This window comes from Phymastichus coffea, unplaced genomic scaffold (assembly GCF_024137745.1).
Source record: "Phymastichus coffea isolate CEN01 unplaced genomic scaffold, Cenicafe_Pcof_1.1 PCOF00026, whole genome shotgun sequence".
NCBI lineage: Eukaryota > Metazoa > Arthropoda > Insecta > Hymenoptera > Eulophidae > Phymastichus > Phymastichus coffea.
Window position 1 is genome coordinate 125,869 of NW_026706837.1, and position 20,375 is coordinate 146,243.

Consider the following 20,375-nt stretch of genomic DNA (forward strand, 5'->3'; position numbering starts at 1 on the left):
ACAGCCTCGACCACGATTCCGGTGTTTACGATAATTCGCTTTCCCTCTATAGCTTGAATTATTATGTCCATTTTTCATTTTGAATTGGTTTATCTGTACACTTTCATGATTATTATAGCCAAAATTATTTCTTTCGTTATCATAGTTTCTTGCTTTTTCTCCGAATAAATTATCCAAACTTACAATAGCTTTTATTAATTCGTTCCAATTATTATAATCAATCAACGATAAAGTTTTCCTTGCTGAGATTGGAAACTGTTTGAGTATTGAAAAATTTTTTTCATATTGTGAGATAATTGGTCTAATATAATTCGCTTGTTTCAACTGCTTATAATAATAAGACTGAAGATTTTTATCTTTTTTACTATTGAATTTTTTATTAAGCCATTTATCTTTAAAAGCAATTTGTACTGTTGTGTTATAGAACTCACTCTGGAAATCCACCCTGAACTCGTCAAAATCCCCGAAATTATCCTGCAAGTCGAACCAATGTCTGGCTTTGCCATGCAAAGCCACATTCAAAAGTTTCAATCTATTATTATCACAGATATTTTTTGTGATACAAAACCTCCCAAATTCATCCAAAAATTCTAACGGGTTTGATCTATTTTCATCGTGAAATTCGGGAATCTTAATATCTATATTCATACTCGTTATGTTACCCATGATCGCACATATCTCCGCAGTATAATCAGAATGGTGCGTACGCTGACCAGGCACTTGATTATTTACTTGTTCGTTGAGACAACGTTGAGTTCCATTTTCATTCGGATTAGGAATACTGCGCACGGCCCGCAGTTGTTGGATCTCATGCTCACATTCGGCGAGCTACCGGTGTAGCAACTCGATGTCGGGCTGGTTGACTTGCTGCGGAATGACGCCATCCTCATTTATGTTCTCGGACTGGCGTTGCGCTTGGAGTTGTTGAATTTGCTCGCCTCTGGCTGCGAGCTGCGTTCGCATTCTCTCAATTTCTTCATTCTGCGTACGTAACGTTTGTTCTTGTTCTTGTGTGAGTTGTCGCAACCGCTCCGTCTCGTTATCGTGATGCAAAACTATTGTTACAGTATTAGAATTGCGCGAATTTTTCTTTTGCCTAGTCGCCAAGTTCAAATCAATGTTTCTCTGTCGCGATAAACGACCTGACTTAGTCACATAAATATGCCTCTTATCAGTCATGCGTTATTGTAGTTCGTGAGTAAACTAGCCTAAAAGTTGTAGCGCCAATGTAAATTTCCAAGAGGATAATCAATACAATTAGTTATGTTATTATCAAATTAAATAACACGAAGGATAATAAAGCAAGAATAATAATTTTCCGGCGTGAATGACAAAGGGACATAATGTAAACCAAGTGATAGATTTATCTTATAATCACTTTATTTAATGAGTCGACTCTCCGCGATATCATAATTACAATCATTATTTTAACGCTATACTAAACTAAAGATTTTGGTTTCTCCCATCTATATATTAATTACAATCGTCCTTCGTTAAATAATCTAAAGGTACTGTATACGGCACGACTCACGCTAGTCTCTCATATAAACACTAAATCTAAACAATCAAAGATCAACGGCGAGGCGGGTAACGATTAGTCGCTTACTTTTGTGTACGACGAGTGAACAAGTATGTTGGTTCAATAGTTCGTTCAGCACGCTGTCTCCTCGCTGCCACCTTATGCGCTGACCCTCCAATCTTGAATATCGTTGTAATTGCCCAGATTCCTTGGTCAATATAATGTCGATACGTGGTATTAGTCCAGAACTGGGGACATGAGCCCTGCTCGGAGGTAGATGTTGCTAGGTGAACGGATGGCGAACGAAAGAGAGCGAGCTCACGGCGACCACGAGCAGTAGAACGCGCCTCTACCCCCGCCGAGCAGGTCAACACATTGACGGCAGATCGAGCGCAGAACGGGAGCGAATGTTCCATTTTACATATATACCACGGTGCGCTGGAAGTGCCTTTGAATCGAAGGTGAAGAGCACATCCAATTTTACTGCATAAATAGATTCTACGGTACTTACTGAGTAACTCTCTGCAAAAATTAAAATAATCCCCAGGGGCGTTTTTATTTTTTTTTAGTTTTATGCTTAGAAAATCAAATATTGAGACGTACAAAAAAATTTGACGGAACGTGGCCGGTAAATTTATTTAACAAAATAATATTGACTTACTAGCGACATCTCATAAAAGTATAGAAACATATACAATGATAATATGACAGTTTTCATAGCTTTTAAAACTGACTTTGCGAGTTTATACAATGTGTATACGTAACCAATACATCGAAATGCTAGGAGTCTAGGTCTGTTTACAAATATATAAAGTGAACGAAAAATGTATTCAGTATCTAATTGTAAGTTGAAGACGCTACATGAATCAAGTTTGAGTAGCAAGTATTTAATATTTTCGCGAATGTAATTGTTTAAAATAAAATTCCATTTATTTACAAGATGTCTAGAAAGACTAAAGACCACATACTGACTCACTCTGAAAATCGAGAAAGGATTTGTTTATTGTGTCTAAAGAAAAAGTCTGATTTACAAATAATTTCTGGAAAACTACTATTAAAAATTTGTGATACATTTGATAGCTATGACAGTGTAGATATTGGACTTCCAAATGTTATTTGTACCAATTGTCGAATTCGTGTTTATCGTCAAAAGGAAAGTGGACAATCAAATATAAAATTACAGTTACCTGACTATTCAAAGTGGACTCTACCAAAACAAAACACTAGATTTAGTGCAGAAAAGAAATGTGTATGTACTTTGTGTGAAAAAGTAAGGAACCTTGGTCAGTATAACTTTTCCAAACCTGGAAACGGTCGTCAAAAAAGAAAAAAATGTGCAGCCAATGTTTGTGCTAAATGTTTGAATAAGCTGTCAAAAGGTCATACTCATAAATGTAATGCGTCAAGTAGTTATAATAATCTAAAAGACTATGCCTGTGATAACTTAACATTAAGACAGAAAGAACAGTTAACAAGTTCATTGTTGAAAAATATATCTTCAAATAAAAATGAATCTAATAGTGAAGTGAATTTATCTCAGAAGCATGGGCCACCTGTCACAGTTGCTATTATTAATAGTATTACTAAGAAACGTAAACACACTGAACAGATATCTGTCGAAGATATGGCTAGTATAGCAACAGAGAATAATTTGTCAACACGGAAAACTCTAAAAATAGCTTCAAGGATTCGAAGTGCAGCAAAGAATAGAAATATTATTGAACCAAATTTGATAGAAAAATTGAAGTACAACAACCATAGACTCGATAATTTATTTGAAATCCAGAAAGTAAATTTGTTAACATCAAAAAAAGGAAATCAAATTATTAATGTAGATAATATAATTATCTGTAATGATGTAGGTAAACTGATTCAGCAAATCAAGTCGTACAGAAAAATTGATGATGAAGTTCATTTGAAGTTCGGAATCGACGGTGGAGGAGGGTTCCTCAAGGTTTGTTTATCATTGCAATTAGTCAATCATAGTACAAGCGAACTTACAATCAAAAAAAGAAAGCCTTTTACTAAAGATGTACGATCCAATAAAATGAAAGACTCAGGAGTAAAGAAATTATTTTTAATTGGGTTGACTGATGTTTCTCAAGAAAATTATGAGAATGTTGAAACTTTATGGTCATTACTAAAAATTCGAAATTTTCCAGATTGTACAATTTCAACTGATTTAAAATTGGCTAATATTCTCGTTGGGTTAATGAGTCATGCCAGTACATTCCCATGTACGTGGTGTACAGCAAAAAAGGACACTTTGAATTTATGTGGACAGTATAGAACAATTGGCCATTGCATGAACAAATACAAAAAGTGGGTTAAAAGTGGAAGCCAGTCAAAAGATGCAAAAAATTACGAATGTTGTGTTCATTCTCCGATTTGTTCAACAAAAAAGGAATTAGAAATTATAGATTTAATACCACCAACAGAACTGCATCTCATGTTAGGTGTTGTGAATCATTTATTCAAAAAAATGTCAGTAGAATTTGAAAAGAATAGCTTAGATTGGGCTAAAAAATGCAATGTTTCACAAGATTTCTACAATGGAGTTTCTAGTTTTGCTGGAAATGCGTGTCACAGTCTATTAAAGAAGGTAGACATTTTGCGCTCGATTGCAGACATTGGTTGTTTGAAATTTGTTAAGTGCTTCGAAGATTTTTGCAAAGTAGTCGATTCTTGTTTTACAGTTGAACTTGATCCAAATTTCAGTTTATACATCGATAATTTTAAAAAAAGTTACGAAGATTTAAATATAAGTATCATTCCAAAAGTACACGCAGTGTTCTTTCATGTCAAATATTTTTGTGATAAAGCTCAAAGAGGACTCGGTTATTTCAGTGAACAAGCAGTGGAGTCTGTTCACTCTGATTTTGAAAACACTTGGAAGAAATATAAGTTAAATAAATCCCACGAAAATTATGCTGCAAATTTACTCAAAGCGGTGCAAGAATATAATAGTCAACATATATAGTTCGTTATTCTTTGTTTGTTATAGTTTGTTATTGGATATTTAATGTATATATTTCAAATATACACACATATGTATATATGTATAGATTTGATATAGATGTGCACATACAGTCCGCAGATGTTAATTATTCAGTTAATAAAATGTTATACGATTTTTTCTACATCATCGAATTATTTCACCGACCACGCTCCGTCAAATTTTTGTGTACGTCTCAATATTTGATTTTCTAAGCTTAAAACTAAAAAAAAATAAAAACGGCCATGGGGATTATTTTAATTTTTGCAGAGAGTTACTCAGTAAGTACCGCAGAATCTATTTATGCAATAAAATTGGATGTGCTCTTCACCTTCGATTCAAAGGCACTTCCAGCGCACCGTGCACTATAATTCGTACAATCGAAAAAAGATTTTGACTGTGGTATATTATAATAAATTTATCAGTCATCATAATTTATCATTTAATTCTTCCTTACTATATTAGAATTTCAACTTTTTGTCATAACCAAGTATTGTAGTAACATAACTTACTCTAACTAGTAGTAACTACTTACTCTAAGTAGCATAACGTACATGCCATCTGCAACGACGATGTCGGGCATCAGAGAAGCAAAAATTAGCGGCCTCGCGAACATCTTGGTCTTGCGTGCAATGCATAGATTATTAGGTTAAATTCGACTTATTTCGTCTTTCTCATTTGTCACGATCAACAAACACACTTGCTTGTTCATATTTGTATCCTAGTGTGCTTCTAAAATCTCTCTGCCAAATTGTTATCATATAGGGTTGTCGCCGAAAGACGAAACAACCTAACCAATTTTATTCTATTTCTTGTCACGTTTATATTCGCCTAGCTAACTTCCTAATAATCCACGTTCGCAGCAGTGAACTTTTAACGCGATTCTTTTTATCTTTTGTTTTGCGTTGTGATTTCGCGTTCATTTTCGGGCGTGTTAAACGTGTGCGCGCGAGCACCGAACATATCAGGAGCGGATCATGGCGGCGGTTAGTCATATAGATGAAAGATCTATAATGGCATTGAAGAATATCTTGAATTAATTTTCCATTACAGTATAATATAAATATGTAAATATAAATAAGTATATGTACATATATACACATAATGATTATGAGAAAGAATCGACTTTTTTCTAACTATTGAATTTAAGTTTGACTATTTTGACCTAATTATTTTTTTTTCTTTATATTTTTCGTTTAATTATACTAAAAACTAAGAAATATTCAACTACATACCTCATATGTATTGTCAGGTTTAAGAATAAGAGTATATAAATGCGTAAACATATCATCTTTACAACGTATATCCTTATTAATCAAATGATTTTTTCCATTATAATTGAAAATTACATGCACTTTTTTTGTTCCAGGGCCACAAATATCAGGACCTGGAAAAATAAATCAAAGATATATATGTATATATATATATACATATGTATACATGTATATTGCATATGGATTATTGTAATAATTTTTTTATTTTAGCTGCCCCATTCAGTTAAATAATCATGCTAGTGCTTTCATATTAATGATAGAATAAGTTAAGAGAAATATCCAGTTATTTCACATTTTTCCAGAGAGTACGCATTCAATCACTTCTATAAAAAATGAATCATTTTGACCTTGTTGATTCAGATTATAGAGTAACTCCTTGACATAATTTCAAGAGTGCGAACTTTAAATTTTTACAAAATAACACTTCCATTTTTGGAAATAAAGTTAGAAAAAATTGGAAAAAATATTTCAAAAAGTCTTGAAAAATGCTATATGTAAATGCCATTAAAAAATTTTTTACATCACTTTTTTGCAAAGTTATAATAAGAAAAGTCACAGATTTGTTTCTCCAACGTTACAGTTAAATGGTCAGAAATATTTATTTACGTTTTCAAGTTTTGTAATTGAATATAAATTCTAGAGAGTATAATATTCAATATATTTATGTCACACATCAGTAGATAATCGATATTCAGCGAGTAAAAACAATGAGCGAGAGGCGATTACAAATTCCAACGTTACGTAATTTAGGCATTTCTTTGAATGAATTTGGAAAAATATTGCATCTCCCTTTCTGTCGAGTGTAAAAAATATTATTGAAAAGTAATGTACATGACTTGAAAATATGTAAAACAAAAAAAGAATATTTTAAAAATAGTGCTTTATTGAAAAAAGAAAGGGTGTACAAACTGTAGTTTTACGAAATAAAGGTTTTTTACGAAATGGCCACCTTAAAAAACGTCAAATAAAAGAAATGAGATTATTATTGTGTTGAGTAACATAACAGAAGATGAACTATTCCTAAAATACGAGGCCTATTCCAAAAGTATCCGACCTACCTCGATTTTTCGGCGCTTGATTTAATTTTCGTCATTCTAGGGATGACATCCTTTAAAGTCATCCCCATTTTATTAAATAAGACGCTCATATCGATGCTTCCACTTATTAAAGTACTCTTGAAAGTTAGACTTCGGAATCGCCTTTAGTACATTCATCGCATTAGTTTCAACAGTCTCTCTATCGTTAAATCGATGTCCTTTAAGCGGCATTTTCAATCGAGGAAATAGCCAAAAGTCGTAAGAAGCTATAAGGATTGATGCGTGCGCTGGAGCATTGTCGTGATGAAGAAGCCAGTTACTAGTTTCCCAAAGTTGCGGTCGTTTTCTCCTGATTACATCACGCAATCTTTTCAAAACTTCAACATAGTACTTCTTGTTGATTGTATGACCTGTAGGAGCATATTTATGGTACACAACACCCCTATAATCGAAACAAACAATCAACATTGACTTGATGTTGTTTCGACTTTGATGAGTTTTTTTCGGCCGAGGATCGGATAAAAGCTTCCACTACGAAGATTTTTGTTCCGCACAACTTATTCCGAGATAAAAGAAAAATTTTATGCCTATTTGCTGTTCAGCTCATTTTTGCCATTTTTAGTAATAAAAGAATTGCGAGAAATGCAAAAAAGTCGTAAAAAAATACACGTTGCGCAGGAACTAAGGCGTTTCATCGGTATCTCGAGCTATTGACGAGAAATTTAGAAGTTGATGGTGACGTTCGTACCCTCCAGATGTCGCCGCACGAAGATATGAACGTAGGTCGAATAATTTTGGAACAGACATCGTAACAATTATTTTCACACCAACGAAACGCTATTTATATAAAGCTAATTTGACTGTACAAATTACTGCTAAAAAGCCTCTACTTTGATCCATTAATCGTATCTGCCCGCGAAACTTTCACCTGGACTTTTTGTCAGAAGGAGAGGATTCCTGTAAGCACGTCCTTATCGCTTGGCTCCATGACATCACTTGCAAGCTTATTCACCCCAGCGTGCTCAAACTGGTGAAGGGGACTCTAGCTAAGTGCAACAGCTGAAGCTCTTTCACAACAGACAATGCCTGGTATGCCGGCAGTAAAGCAAGCTATCGGCAAACAGCAGACGACATCTCTCAACTCCATGACACCTCGCGGGCCTTTTCACAGTAAGCATCTTGGAAAGAATGAGAAAATGGAAATTGAAATTTTCCGATAATGAAGGTCTGAGCATTGAGCAATTGGTGAATAGGGTCGAAGAAATCCGACGCTTAGACAAAGTAACAGATAAAGAACTGATGACACCTTTATTGGAAAAATCAGCACTTTTTTGGTATAACGCCTTAAGGCCGCCGTGGAATACATTTAGTACTTTTAAAAAGCCTACCCTTATGATCTATAGTAAGTCTAAGAGAAATAAAAGGAGTCTAACAATAGAAGCACATCTAAGAACATAAGCCACTGATGAGCCTGTACTTGGATATGCCATTTCGCTGCTTATGATTATAAAAAGATTTGATCCACCTTGAGGCATGCAAGACTAGGTCAATTTAATCGTTGATGATATGCTGCCTAAATCGAAGAAAAAATTGAAAGGTGTTAAGGACTATCTCATCGACCAGAAAGTGCTCTTGACAAAAATCCGGGTTGCCGACGAAGACGTGAGAAAGGCCAGTGAAAGTCTCCACCTTTAACTGATCAAACCATACACTCGAAAGCAGCTTATAAATCGTGAACGAAAGCAGTAAAGGCTAAGCTGGCGAGTTTGTCTTCTTTAACTGAAAAAAATCTAACCTTCTACTAAGTCTGAGATGAAAAAGATCATAATTAATTTCCTTGAGAAGAAACAAGGGCGTAAGGCGTCTCCAAGTTACCTGCTGTGATAATAGCTATAGACCAAGGCTCCGACAAAAAGACTAATCTTGACATTTTTGCAAAAGCGACTCTCTGCAATTCAAATGAAGATTCGCCTCGTGATAATTACCACTCAAGGAGGCTGGAGAGGTAGACGAGACTTGAAACGTCCAGAGGGTAACGCGCCCTCACCATTACTCCCACGTCCGATAAAAAGAAGAACAAAGAGGTTGATCCAGAGGGTTACTAATCCTCTATTGGAAATGAAATTAACCAGGCTATACCAAGTATACCTGTCCACAATAGTCACCCAATAAAAGAAAACAAGGAATCAAAAAACGAAAAAGGGAGCGTGTAGATGAAATTCCTACCATTCTCTTGGCCACTAGAATCCTGCTGATCCTAGTCAACTCTTTTGAGGTGCAGCCAACCAGTGATGAAGGTACTGTAGCAAGCGCCCTAATTGAAAGGTCACCAGGTGATGGCTGACAGTAAATGTCGGTAAATACAAATCTAGAGGACTCTGAAATACTGGAGCTTCTCATACTGTCCTTGGCTCAAGTGCCCTATAAGTTTCTACCGATTTAAATCAGTGAATACAAACATGTGGGCCCTGGGGTGAAAGCGGTTGATATCAATTATGTACCCGTGGTAGGTAGCGTAAATTTATTCTTCACGATTTGAAGAATTATCAATACGGAAATCAATAGGAAGTACACGCCAGATACCGCCTTCAAACGCACCGTTTCGGCTATCTTAGATCCTAAAACTAACAGGCTGATATTTGAGGGCTGCGAAGAAATGTGCATGCCTGCACATTTATCTACTGAAGAAACCGAGGTGATAATGGCTTTAGCAGTGGTGGGGACCGAAGATCTCAATGCAATCTCAACATCAGGAAAAGATTAATCAATTTATGCATGATTTGCTCTGTGATCCGTCCGGTAGAAGAACACCTCCGTTCCTGAACCAAGCGATGAGTCTCTCAGAAAACGTACAATAGACGCAGGTTGTCGATCCTGTTAAGGGTCCTGGGGTGTCAGCTACACGAAAACATCTTAATATAGTTTGCCAGCAATGCTACGGAAGGACAGTAGGCTGAGGCCAAGAAGGAAGCTTATGCTCGCAAAAAAGCCTATGTTAGGCAGGATAAAGCTTATGCGGAGGTGCTGGTATTAGCCCGTCATCCAGATTTCCGAGTATACTTGACCGTACCCCTGGACTTTTTGTCTAAAATCAAGGAGACAGTCCAGCTTGCGAAGTACTTGAATAACTGAAGCCAAATTCAAGTACGAGAAGAAAATAAAAGCCAAGAGACTTCACGTGCTTTGGAAACAGGAAAGGAAGCGACAAAAATTGCGGACCCTGGAGGAGCAATTAGAAATTCAGCAGGCTAAGGCCTTCAGGATATCCCGCACGTCCATGCCTCCACTCACCACCACCAAGATAGACCCTTAATGCTCTTCGGAATGTGAGGTGCATCCCCGATACCAGACACGGCTTCACCGTTATACCGCGGATCCACGTAACAAATATGAAAGTTCGAGACCAGATCTTAAGTACGCACAGTTTTGCTTCGCCAGTATTCTGATCGGAGTGTCATGGACTTCAACTTGCCGAACTTTTACTAGCGTTAAAAGTTCGATCAAGGGCTAATGCCTAAGTACGATTATATCGGCAAATATGAAGCGTTACTAATCCAGCTCAGCGAGTCACTCCCCATGCCACGAGGCTAACGGATCAAGAAAACTAAAGAAGGATTCGCTTGTTTAGTTTATTGCCGCGGATCTTCTTTAGATGATCACACCATTGCGCTATATGTATAATATATTATCAGTTTAAATTTCGCTACGAGGTTTTGTACTTTGGAACTCCCACTTTTCTTCATTTGAAGTGCAAGCACACCTAACTTAGTTATAAGATTATATATACTATAAGAGAGACAACATTAGACAAACTACTTCAAGACACCTATGGCTTACAATGACAATAAAAATTTATTTATTTTTCGTATCTGGAGATTTTATTATTTTAGAAAGAGTTTAAGGTTGGAGTAGGTACCATCCTCTTTACCAACGTCAGGCAGTGAGGGATATAAGGCATTTGTAATCGCTTTGTTATGTCTCTCTTTCTCCGCATGAATTGTGGATAAGGAATTATTATTTACCTATGTTATATATTATTCAGCAGCAGCAGCGGACGCAATTATATACCTGGATATAATATATAAGCAAATCGTTAATAAACCCATAAGCAGAGAAAGCCGCGAATATGTAAGTGTGTGTGGATGCATGCGTGTGGTTCACGCTCATCTATTTGTAGGCAGGGACACATCGCTTGCCGCTAAGACTGGAAAAGAGCGAGGATCTCTTCCGCGCTCAATTAGCTGGCTGATTTTGAACTGAAAGCGTCTTGCGCGGCAATTTGGTCTCACTCGTGCTTTAATTTTAATTGATCTCGCTAGATACGTCCATAGCTCGTGCCCTTTTTTGGCTATCATGTGTGTAGTGATAGCAGTAACAACACAAAGGCATTCGGCTAGCGAGACACAATGCAGGTGTCATTAAGAGAGGCTATTCGACTATACAGCGACTGTAATTATCTATTTTATGCCTCAATACTTGCTCTTGCTTAGTTTGCTTTCTTTCTTTATTATCGCACTATCTGTGTAAATTTCTTTATTGTATTCTCTTTGTACACACCATATTCTCTCGATTTACTTTGCACCTGGCTCTCTCATTTTCCTAGTGACCTCCAGTGCGTTCTATTATTTTTTCGCGAAAAAAACAGTTATAAATGTCTAGAAAATTAATGAATTTTACACTATCATCGTCCATGATCCGTTTCTTAATTATAAAAAAAGAAAAGAAAAATAAATGTATACAGCTTACAGCACTCTTGTATACGTTAAATATCAACCTTTGTTCTTAATTTCGCTATATCACAAGTTTATCCTAGCGTAGGACAGGCGCGAAGTACGACGTAGCGCGAGTAGAATGAACGCAGAGGAAATAGGTAAAAAGGTAGAGAGTCAACTCACAGATGCGCGACAGACATATATTTAACGTCATTCCTCATACAGAGATAAAAACGGTACGCGAGAGTGGGAGAAAGCATGTGTCGTACCAAGGGAGAGAGAGAGATAGCTATCGAGCGGGTACTTACAAATTTTGCGTCCTCGCTAGTCGCAACCCTTCTTCTGCAACCCGTGTACCGCACTAGCCAAAATCACTACATGCACAGGGTTCACGCACGACAAAGAATCTTCTTTTTTCTGCGATTGTTGACAATGCGTTGTCGCCAAAAATCCTGAGGTGCCGAGCCCTTTGTCCTGTCTCTGTCCGTTCTTTTGAAGCTCTCCGGTAAGTTACTCAACTCGCAGGCCTCACTAACTCTCCACGCGCGTGTCTGCGTCGAACAATCAGCGTGCGCGGTAACAAACCCACGTCGCGTGCACGTGTACCTCTCTCGCAGTCTAGCTCACGCGCGTTAGGACTCCGTCGCATATGTGCCTCTCTCTCTTCCTACTCTCACTTACCTTGCACTAGTAATCGTGAACAATAATTATTTGATCTGTATACAGCTGTAAATAACTGTTGTAAAAAGCTTTGTTTGTTCTTTCCTAATAATGAAACGGTTTACGATAATTAATATTCATAGAATGTTCAAAAATTTGAGCTCATAATGGAAAAGACCTAACCCAAACTTCAGTGCATTTTCATCGGATATGAATTCGTTCTTCAAATTTACAAACTGAGCGGTAATGGATATCAAGAATTGGAAGGATTACCCGGCAAAGTATTCACACACTTCTCGTCGAACAAAGTAGTGAATACCGTATAAACTTCAAGACAACTCCCTTGCCATTGGACATCTTAAACAAGAGCGAAGTCAATAATTGAATTTCTCGGCATATGAATACTAAACTGTCCAAGCTTCTTCTTAGGCCGACGTACTTTGTTTGACAATGATGCACTTTCCGTGGGCTTTACGATCACGTCTCTTATTATTTATTGCCATATTACTAACCACAAGTATATTTCACAATTTCACAATGTACTCGTATAAAACACTATCTCAAACATATTTTAAATTTCCATTTATTTGGAGTTTATTTCTAAATCAAAATTTTTCTGTGACTTTCATAACATTATTCTTATATACAGAAAAAAGTTGAAATCACCTCTACAAATTGCTGAAGATGATCAAAGTTTGTTAAACTTAGCTTTCTTCTACGTTTATGTGGGTACAAATCTCCGGTAAATAGATAAAATTTCAGCCTAGATAAGTCAACACTCTACCGTCAATATTTCAAACACTCTAATAGCAATATTTTTTTTGGAAGGTCATATTCGTAAAGCATGTACACGTCGCACACTCGTAAAAAAATTGGCTTGTAAACAATAATAAATAATGAATTAGAATTTTCAGCAAAACTTCTTGACAACATAGCGAAATTTGGTATAATTAGAAAATAGAAATTTAAACTTTCCTGAAAATTTTTAAGAAAATCTGATCGTTCGAAAATGGGATTAATGATTAATAAACTATAAAAATTATAAAAAAAGTTTAATGAAAAATATTATGCGCAATTGCATTATCTATGTAACAAAATTTTTGGAATTAGTTTTGAATAAGTTGACAATTTACGTGATTGGACAATACTTATCCGGCGGACTTATATTTCGTCCCTTTTCTGTTGCAGGACTCTCGTATATACATGTTGCATAATTAAATAAAAACAAAAGCCAACCCAGTCGAAATCTGTTCTCGGCATGAAGAGTAGTAGTAGTAGGGGAAGATCGGCGCAACTACAAAAAGTGAATCGGCGAGTTAAAACTCACTGCACGCTTTTACAGTGACTTTTGTTCGCTTCTAATCAACTAATTTGAATGTTTTATTTTCTTTCAATTTAATATAGCGAATCTCCAAGAATCGAAATATTAAGTTACTTTCATTTAAAAGTTTTCTAGTTGTGTTTAAAAAAATTTGAATCAAATGGAAAACACCTATAGATTTTATTCCTGAATATGATTGTAGAACTCTTTAGGAAACTATTCTAAGTAAAATCGAAATCTAGAATTCATCCGTTTTATTATTGCTAATTTAAAGTTATATATTGACATTTTATAGAATTTTCCCGTATTATGACTCGTCAATATTTGAGTAACAAGTGGTTATGATTTTATAAATAAATAATATGATTAATTATAAACTAAAGATAATTTATTTATACTTTTCAACTATATATACGTACATATATATAATAAATTTTACATTTTTTAAAGCAAAATAATGAAGAAATATAACTAATCGCTTGTCATAGCTTATAAATGACTACCATTATAGTCACATACTCGTATAGTTTTTAGTAAATGATTTTCAAACTCAGGATGTGTGCTAGATACTTAACGTTTCATTCAAGTCTTTTTTTAAGTACAGTAAGTTTTTAAATCACAATGAACAGATTCCATGGCTTGTTCACTAAAAAATCCAAGCTCTTTTTTATTTTTGAAACAAAAATACGATATGTGATGAAATACTGCAAGAGCTCTAAAAGTAACATTAATATTTAAATCTGTTTAACTTTGACGAAATTCAATTATTGTATAAACAAAATTTGGAGCTAACTTTTCAAAAAAAAGCGAATCAACGATTGATCGAAAATCAACAAAACATTTAAGGTATTTCAAACATTTAATATGACAATTGCTACGAAGATATTAAAGCCGGTCACATCAACCAATAAATCTATGTACGAGGGTGGTCCGATAAGTACTTAGCCTCACCGCCCGATGACGCCACTCTCGCAAAAGAAATATTCTATCACGTAGTACAACCTTCTCGATGGTTACTGTCAAGATTTCAGCCGGATCGGAGTTGTAGTTTATTTTTGAGAGCGCGTGAAAGCAAGTCTGTCCGTTGATTTTTGAAAAATGAAAAAAGAGCAGTATCGGTCGATGATTCAATTCTTGTTTTTGGAAGGGAAATCGCGCAACGAAATCAAAAAGCGCTTGGATGCTGTGTACGGTGACTCTTCTCCTTCGAAGGCGACCGTCAAAAATTGGTTTAACGAGTTTCAACGTGGTCGCACGTCGATTTTTGAAGAGCCACGTCCAGGTGCTCCGAAAACGGCTACTATGGAGGATAACGTGACAAAAATTCACGATCTCGTATTGGCAGATCGACGATTGAAGGTGCGAGAGATAGCTAAGATCGTAAGCATCTCAAAAGACCGCGTGGGTCATGTCCTGCATGAAATTTTGGGCATGTGAAAGCTGTCGGCGCGATGGATGCCGCGTTTGCTCACTCCGGACAACAAGCGCAACCGTGAGACAACTTCAGAGCAATGTCTGACGCTGTTTAAGTGCAATCTGAAGGAGTTTCTGTGTCGTTTCGTGACAGTCGACGAAACATGGATCCACTGGTATACACCAGAGACCAAGGAACAGTCGAAACAGTGGACTTTACCCGGCGAAAGTCCTTCGAAGAAGTCGAAGACTGCCCCATCGACCGGAAAGGTGATGGCCACTGTTTTCTGGGATTCACAAGGTGTGATCTACATCGACTACCTGGAGAGGGGCAAAACGGTCACAGGGCTATACTATGCCGAATTGTTGGGCCGATTCGACGTCGAATTGCAGAAAGTCGGCCCCATTTAGCGAAGAAAAAAGTGCTCTTCCACCATGACAATGCACCGGCTCACACCTCCGCCGTCGCCATGGCCAAATTGGTCGAATTAGGCTACGAACTGCTGCCTTATCCACCGTATTCTCCAGATTTAGCCCCGTGCGACTTCTTTTTGTTTCCAAATTTGAAAAAGTCACTCGCCGGGCAGAAATTTGAGTCGAATGAGGAGGTAATCGCGGCCACGGAAGCCTACATTTCAGACCTCGAGGAAACGTGTTTTTCAGACGGGTTAAACAAGTTGGAGCATCGCTGGGCTAAGTGTATCGAACTAAACTCTTCTCTCTTTTCGTCTCCCTCCTCCCTCACCCTATATTTTTTTCTAGTCTTTCCTCTCTCTCCTCCTTCTTACCCTTTTTATCTTTTTCATTTTTTTCCCTTTTCTTTAACTCTCTCCATGCTTCTATTTTATTGAGCCATCTCGTTCTTCTCTTATTTTGTTTTTATACCTCATTGCTCTTTCTAAAGCTGTATCTTTCATTTCTTGTCTTCCCGTTTCGCATCGTATTACGTAACTTGGCGTGTTTCTATCTAATCCCAATACCCACTTTATATATTGTAGTTGTAATCTCTCTATTTCATCATATGTCTTCCATCCCCAGATTTCTGCTCCATACATAATAACGCTTTTCGCCAGTACGTCGAAAATGTTCATCCATAGCTCCCAATTTTCTCTAAATAGTTTTTCTCCTAGCCCCCTTAGTCTTCCGAGTCCAATATTCATTTTCCCTTCTATCTTTTTTATCTGCTTTACATTTCCGTTATTTCTGCTTATTACATATTCCAATAATTGTACTCTTTAACCATCTCTATTTTCTAACCTTCCCATTCGAATTCTTCTTCCTTTCCCCTTCCTACTCCACTCTTGCATTTCATCATCTTTGATTTTCCTACATTTAGCTGTAATCCCCTTTCTTCCAGGTACCTTTTTGATTTATTCAGCATTGCTTTCATTCCACTTTCACTCTTTGCCGTCATGACTATATCATCTGCATATCCTAATGTCCATATTTTCTTCCTTCCTCCCTTTCTTATGTATTAGTACTATTATTCCCTTCCTCCATTCTTCCGGATACACTCCTCCGTTCCATATTCCGTTTAAGAATTTTGTCATATTTTTTAACAAGCCTTCCGTGCCTTCCATCCACGCTTCATTCGCTATAACATCTTCTCCTGTTGCCTATTCCTTTTTCATTTTTCTTATTACCTCTTTTACTTTCCTTACTTTGCTCTCTTCACCTTCCTCTCCTTTGCTGTCTTCGGTTTCTTCCCCTTTGCTTTTATTCTTTTCTTTCTCTCCCAGTTGTCCGTGAAGTGCTTCAACCACTCTTCTTTTCCTATATTTTCATCTAATCCAATTGTTTTCTTCCTATTGCAATTCACTTTATCCTAGAATTTTCTTCTTGTCTTATCTTTTCTTATTTCTTTTACTCTTTTCCCCTCAGCTTCTTTCGTTTTTCTTATTTCCACTCTGTATTCTCTCTTTGCTTTTAGGTATTTATCTCTGTCTCTTTCCCCTTTTCTTACCTTATTTATCTCTGCCATCACCCTAGCCTATTTATCCTACATTCTTCTCTCCACCAGCTTTTTTTCGATCCTTTTTTTTTCCTTATCTTCTTTTTTACGACTTCGTTTCTCACTTTATTTTTTATCTTTTGTCATTTTTCTGTTCCCTCTATTGCGTCTATCAATCTCTGATTGATACTCTCTTATACTTTTTTCGCTCCAGTCGTCTATCATTCTTTCTTCTTCTTTTCTTTCTTCTACTATTTTATCTCCCAATTCGACTCCTACTGGAAAGTGGTCCGACTATACCCTTTCTTTTATTTGTACCCTTTTTATCGCCTCATCACCTTGCTCGTTACCTACTACATAATCTATCGTTGACATTCCTGTCGCTCCTATATATGTTATTTCTCCCTCTTCAACTCCTTCTTTTCTCCCATTCATTATCACTAAACCCATTTCTCCTAACCATTTTATCATTATCCCTCTGCGCCCAGGTTTCGGTTAGCTCTATTATATCAAATTCCCTAACATATTCCCAGTCGTCTTCCTCCATGCCCCTAATCCCCGCCACGTTCCAGAATAGTATCTTTACTTCCTCTCTTCCTTCTCTCTCCCCTCCCTCTTCTCTCACTCTCTTTTTTCCCTATTGTTTTCGAAACTCTTCCGCCGTTTTTCCTACCATTTTTCCCTCTTTCTCGCTCCACCACCATTCTTTTTCCTCTGACTTCACCCCGTTATGCCACATCTTTACCTCTTTACCTTTACTTTTTATTTCTCTCGCTTTCCTTCTTACTTTCTCTCTTATCTTCCTCTGCTTCAACGTCCAGTCTTGATCTATGTATATCTTTTTCTGTCCCAGCTTCTTTTTCCTCTTCAAAATTTCTTCTTTTTGTTCCCATGAGGCGCATCTAATTTACCACATCTTTTTACCTCTTTCTCTCCGATCATCCGTCCCAGCTTCCCTCGTATTCCTCTCAGATTCACTATCTCCCCTTTCATTTCTAGTTCCTCCCTTAACCAGTCCTCTGCCTCTCCCTTCTTTTCCTATCTTAACCCACCCTCTAAGTCTGTCACTATTATATTGTTTATCCTACTATCGATTTTTTCTCTCATATACTCTATTTCTTCCTTATTGCCTACTTCTGTTCCTCTTTGCTTCTCGATTTTCCTTCTATACTTTCTTTTAGTTTCACGCACTCTTCTTCCAAGCGGTTCATCCTCTCTCCCCATTTTCCCCCATTTTCTTTTCTCTACGTTCTGCTTTTTCCCTTCTCTCTCTCTCTCTCTCTCTCTCTCTCTCTCTCTCTCTCTCTCTCTCTCTCTCTCTCTCTCTCTCTCTCTCTCTCTCTCTCTCTCTCTCTCTCTCTCTCTCTCTCTCTCTCTCTCTCTCTCTCTCTCTCTCTCTCTTTACATTTTTTCCATCATTTCTTTAAACATTTCTGTCCATTCTCTCCTTTCTTCCTCCCATACCTCTCTTAAATCCCTTATATCTGCCGGTATCTTTTTTATTATCTTCTGAACCACTATTTTTTCCCACTTCTCTTATCGTGTTGTCCAATCCCTCTCCCCCTTCGCCTTCCAGCTTGCTCCTCTCACTTTCACTCTTGCATCTTTTTGCCTCTCATTTCTCCTCTAATATTCTCCCCCAGCCCCTCTCCGCTCTCTCTCCCCCTCATCATCTTTACTCTTTTCTTCTTTTCCTCCTCTGTACCTTTCTTATCCATCCTTCCATCTTTAACTCTTAATTTTTCTGTTGTCACAAATCTATCCATCACTATCCCGAACGCCTTAATTCGTCTCTCTACTTCTATTCGTGATCTCACCTTTATTCATTGTCTTACCTTTTCTGTCTCCGCCTTTACTTCTTACCGACCCCCCTCTATGCTTTCCTTTCCCGCTTCTTAATTTTCTCTCTTAACCTCAACTTTTCTTTTTTCTTTATTCCTCTCTCTCTCTCTGCTCATTCCTGCTCTTCTCCAACCCTCTCTCTCTCTCTCTACTCCACTTCTCTCCCTCCTCCACGCTCTTTTCACCTCTATCTCTCTCCTCAAACACATTTCCTCTCAAACTTTCTCAGCAAACTCGCACTCACAATCAAGACCCGTCTACTCCCTTCCACAAGTCGAAACCCACTCTTATTTCGTGTTTTATATAAAATTATATTAATTAACTGACGGAGGACCGTTTTTTTTTAATTATTTTTAAAGCAACCCTTTTACTGCTAAAGGCGTATATATACCCTCTCACAAATCCATTAATTTATACGAAAATCATATATATGTCTTCTATTTTTAATTTTTTTGCCATTATTTTTAAAATTCTCAGAAAGACATCAAATTTCCGGGTAGTATTTTGGTCATTGTCAGTGTTAACTAGTCGCCGACTGACAAGCGAAAAACACGCCATCCATATAGATGATTCGTCCGAGAGTGCGCCACAGTCAAAGGGTTAAGGTTAAAAACAAATTGAATGAGAACCTTCGTTTTTCAGTAAAAAGCAATGTTCAGCGCTTTTTGCTTCGAAATTAGTTTCATAAAATTTTCTTATTGGAAGATGTTGGTTAGAGCCATATAGAGGAAAATCGCGAATTCTATATAAAAAAAACTTCAATAAGAAAAGCATAGAACTACGCCGGAATGTGCTCTCCCTGCCTTGTCACCCGCCCGTCTTGGAAGTCGTAAAACGCAATCTGCATCATGTTTACCATACGCTTGCCAACTTTTTCTTTTCTCACAAATCATGTTTAAACAATAATTCGACATTTGTACTTGTAAATTATACCAAATTGTAAGTACCAAATTGATGAAAAGATTACCAAAATATTAAATAGAAATTTTTCGCTCCCATGTACATACCAACATAAATCGACAACTCCTTTCGAAAAGCCGACATATTTCAGAAAAACAAGAATATTTTTATTATTATTATCCGAAAGTCTTTATACCAGACAAAGATAAAAAGAAATAAAAAAGAAGCAAAGAAGCGCATAGTAATTTTTCTTCTTAATAATAAATTAATTATGTTGTGACAGGGCGAACAGTGATAATCGCTGATCCTGTGTGCGGTACTCTCCTCGCACGGACGCAGCGACCGGACGTGGCTGTGTCAACATGGCATTTACACTTGGTTTGTTGCAGGGTTTGGGAGATGTGAGCGCGACTGGAGAAAGGGGGCTCAAGATGAGAGCGAGAGCGAGAAGAACAGGAAGAGAGAAAGAGAGCAGCTAATTAGCGGAGAGAGGGGGTGAATCGGCGGATTCTTAAGCGAGAGAATTCACGGTAAGAGGGGGTGAATCGGCGGATTCTTAAGCGAGAGAATTCACGGTAATCGAGCAAGAAATCAGAGGGAGAGCCGAGAGAAAGCCAGAGGAACGATACAGCCAAACCCATTAAAAGAGTCTAACAGGAGGTGGAGAAAGAGACCGAGGAGTTCTTGTGTGTCTGAGCTGTCGAGAATACCTTTTGGAGGGACAGTGCCCTGAAGTACCAGGACACGAGTT

At 37.1% G+C, this 20,375-nt stretch overlaps 1 protein-coding gene across 1 annotated transcript in view; it reads right to left on the reverse strand.

Moving 5' to 3' along the window:
• The window catches only part of LOC131675581 (calreticulin), a gene marked incomplete at its 3' end in the record, with an annotated part of 262,526 nt that overhangs the window by 121,943 nt on the left and 120,208 nt on the right, over positions 1-20,375 (reverse strand). The window contains exon 4 of the mRNA XM_058954615.1: positions 5,750-5,901. Within this exon, the coding sequence (XP_058810598.1) occupies positions 5,750-5,901 (152 nt within the window). The remainder of the gene's footprint in view (positions 1-5,749; positions 5,902-20,375) is intronic.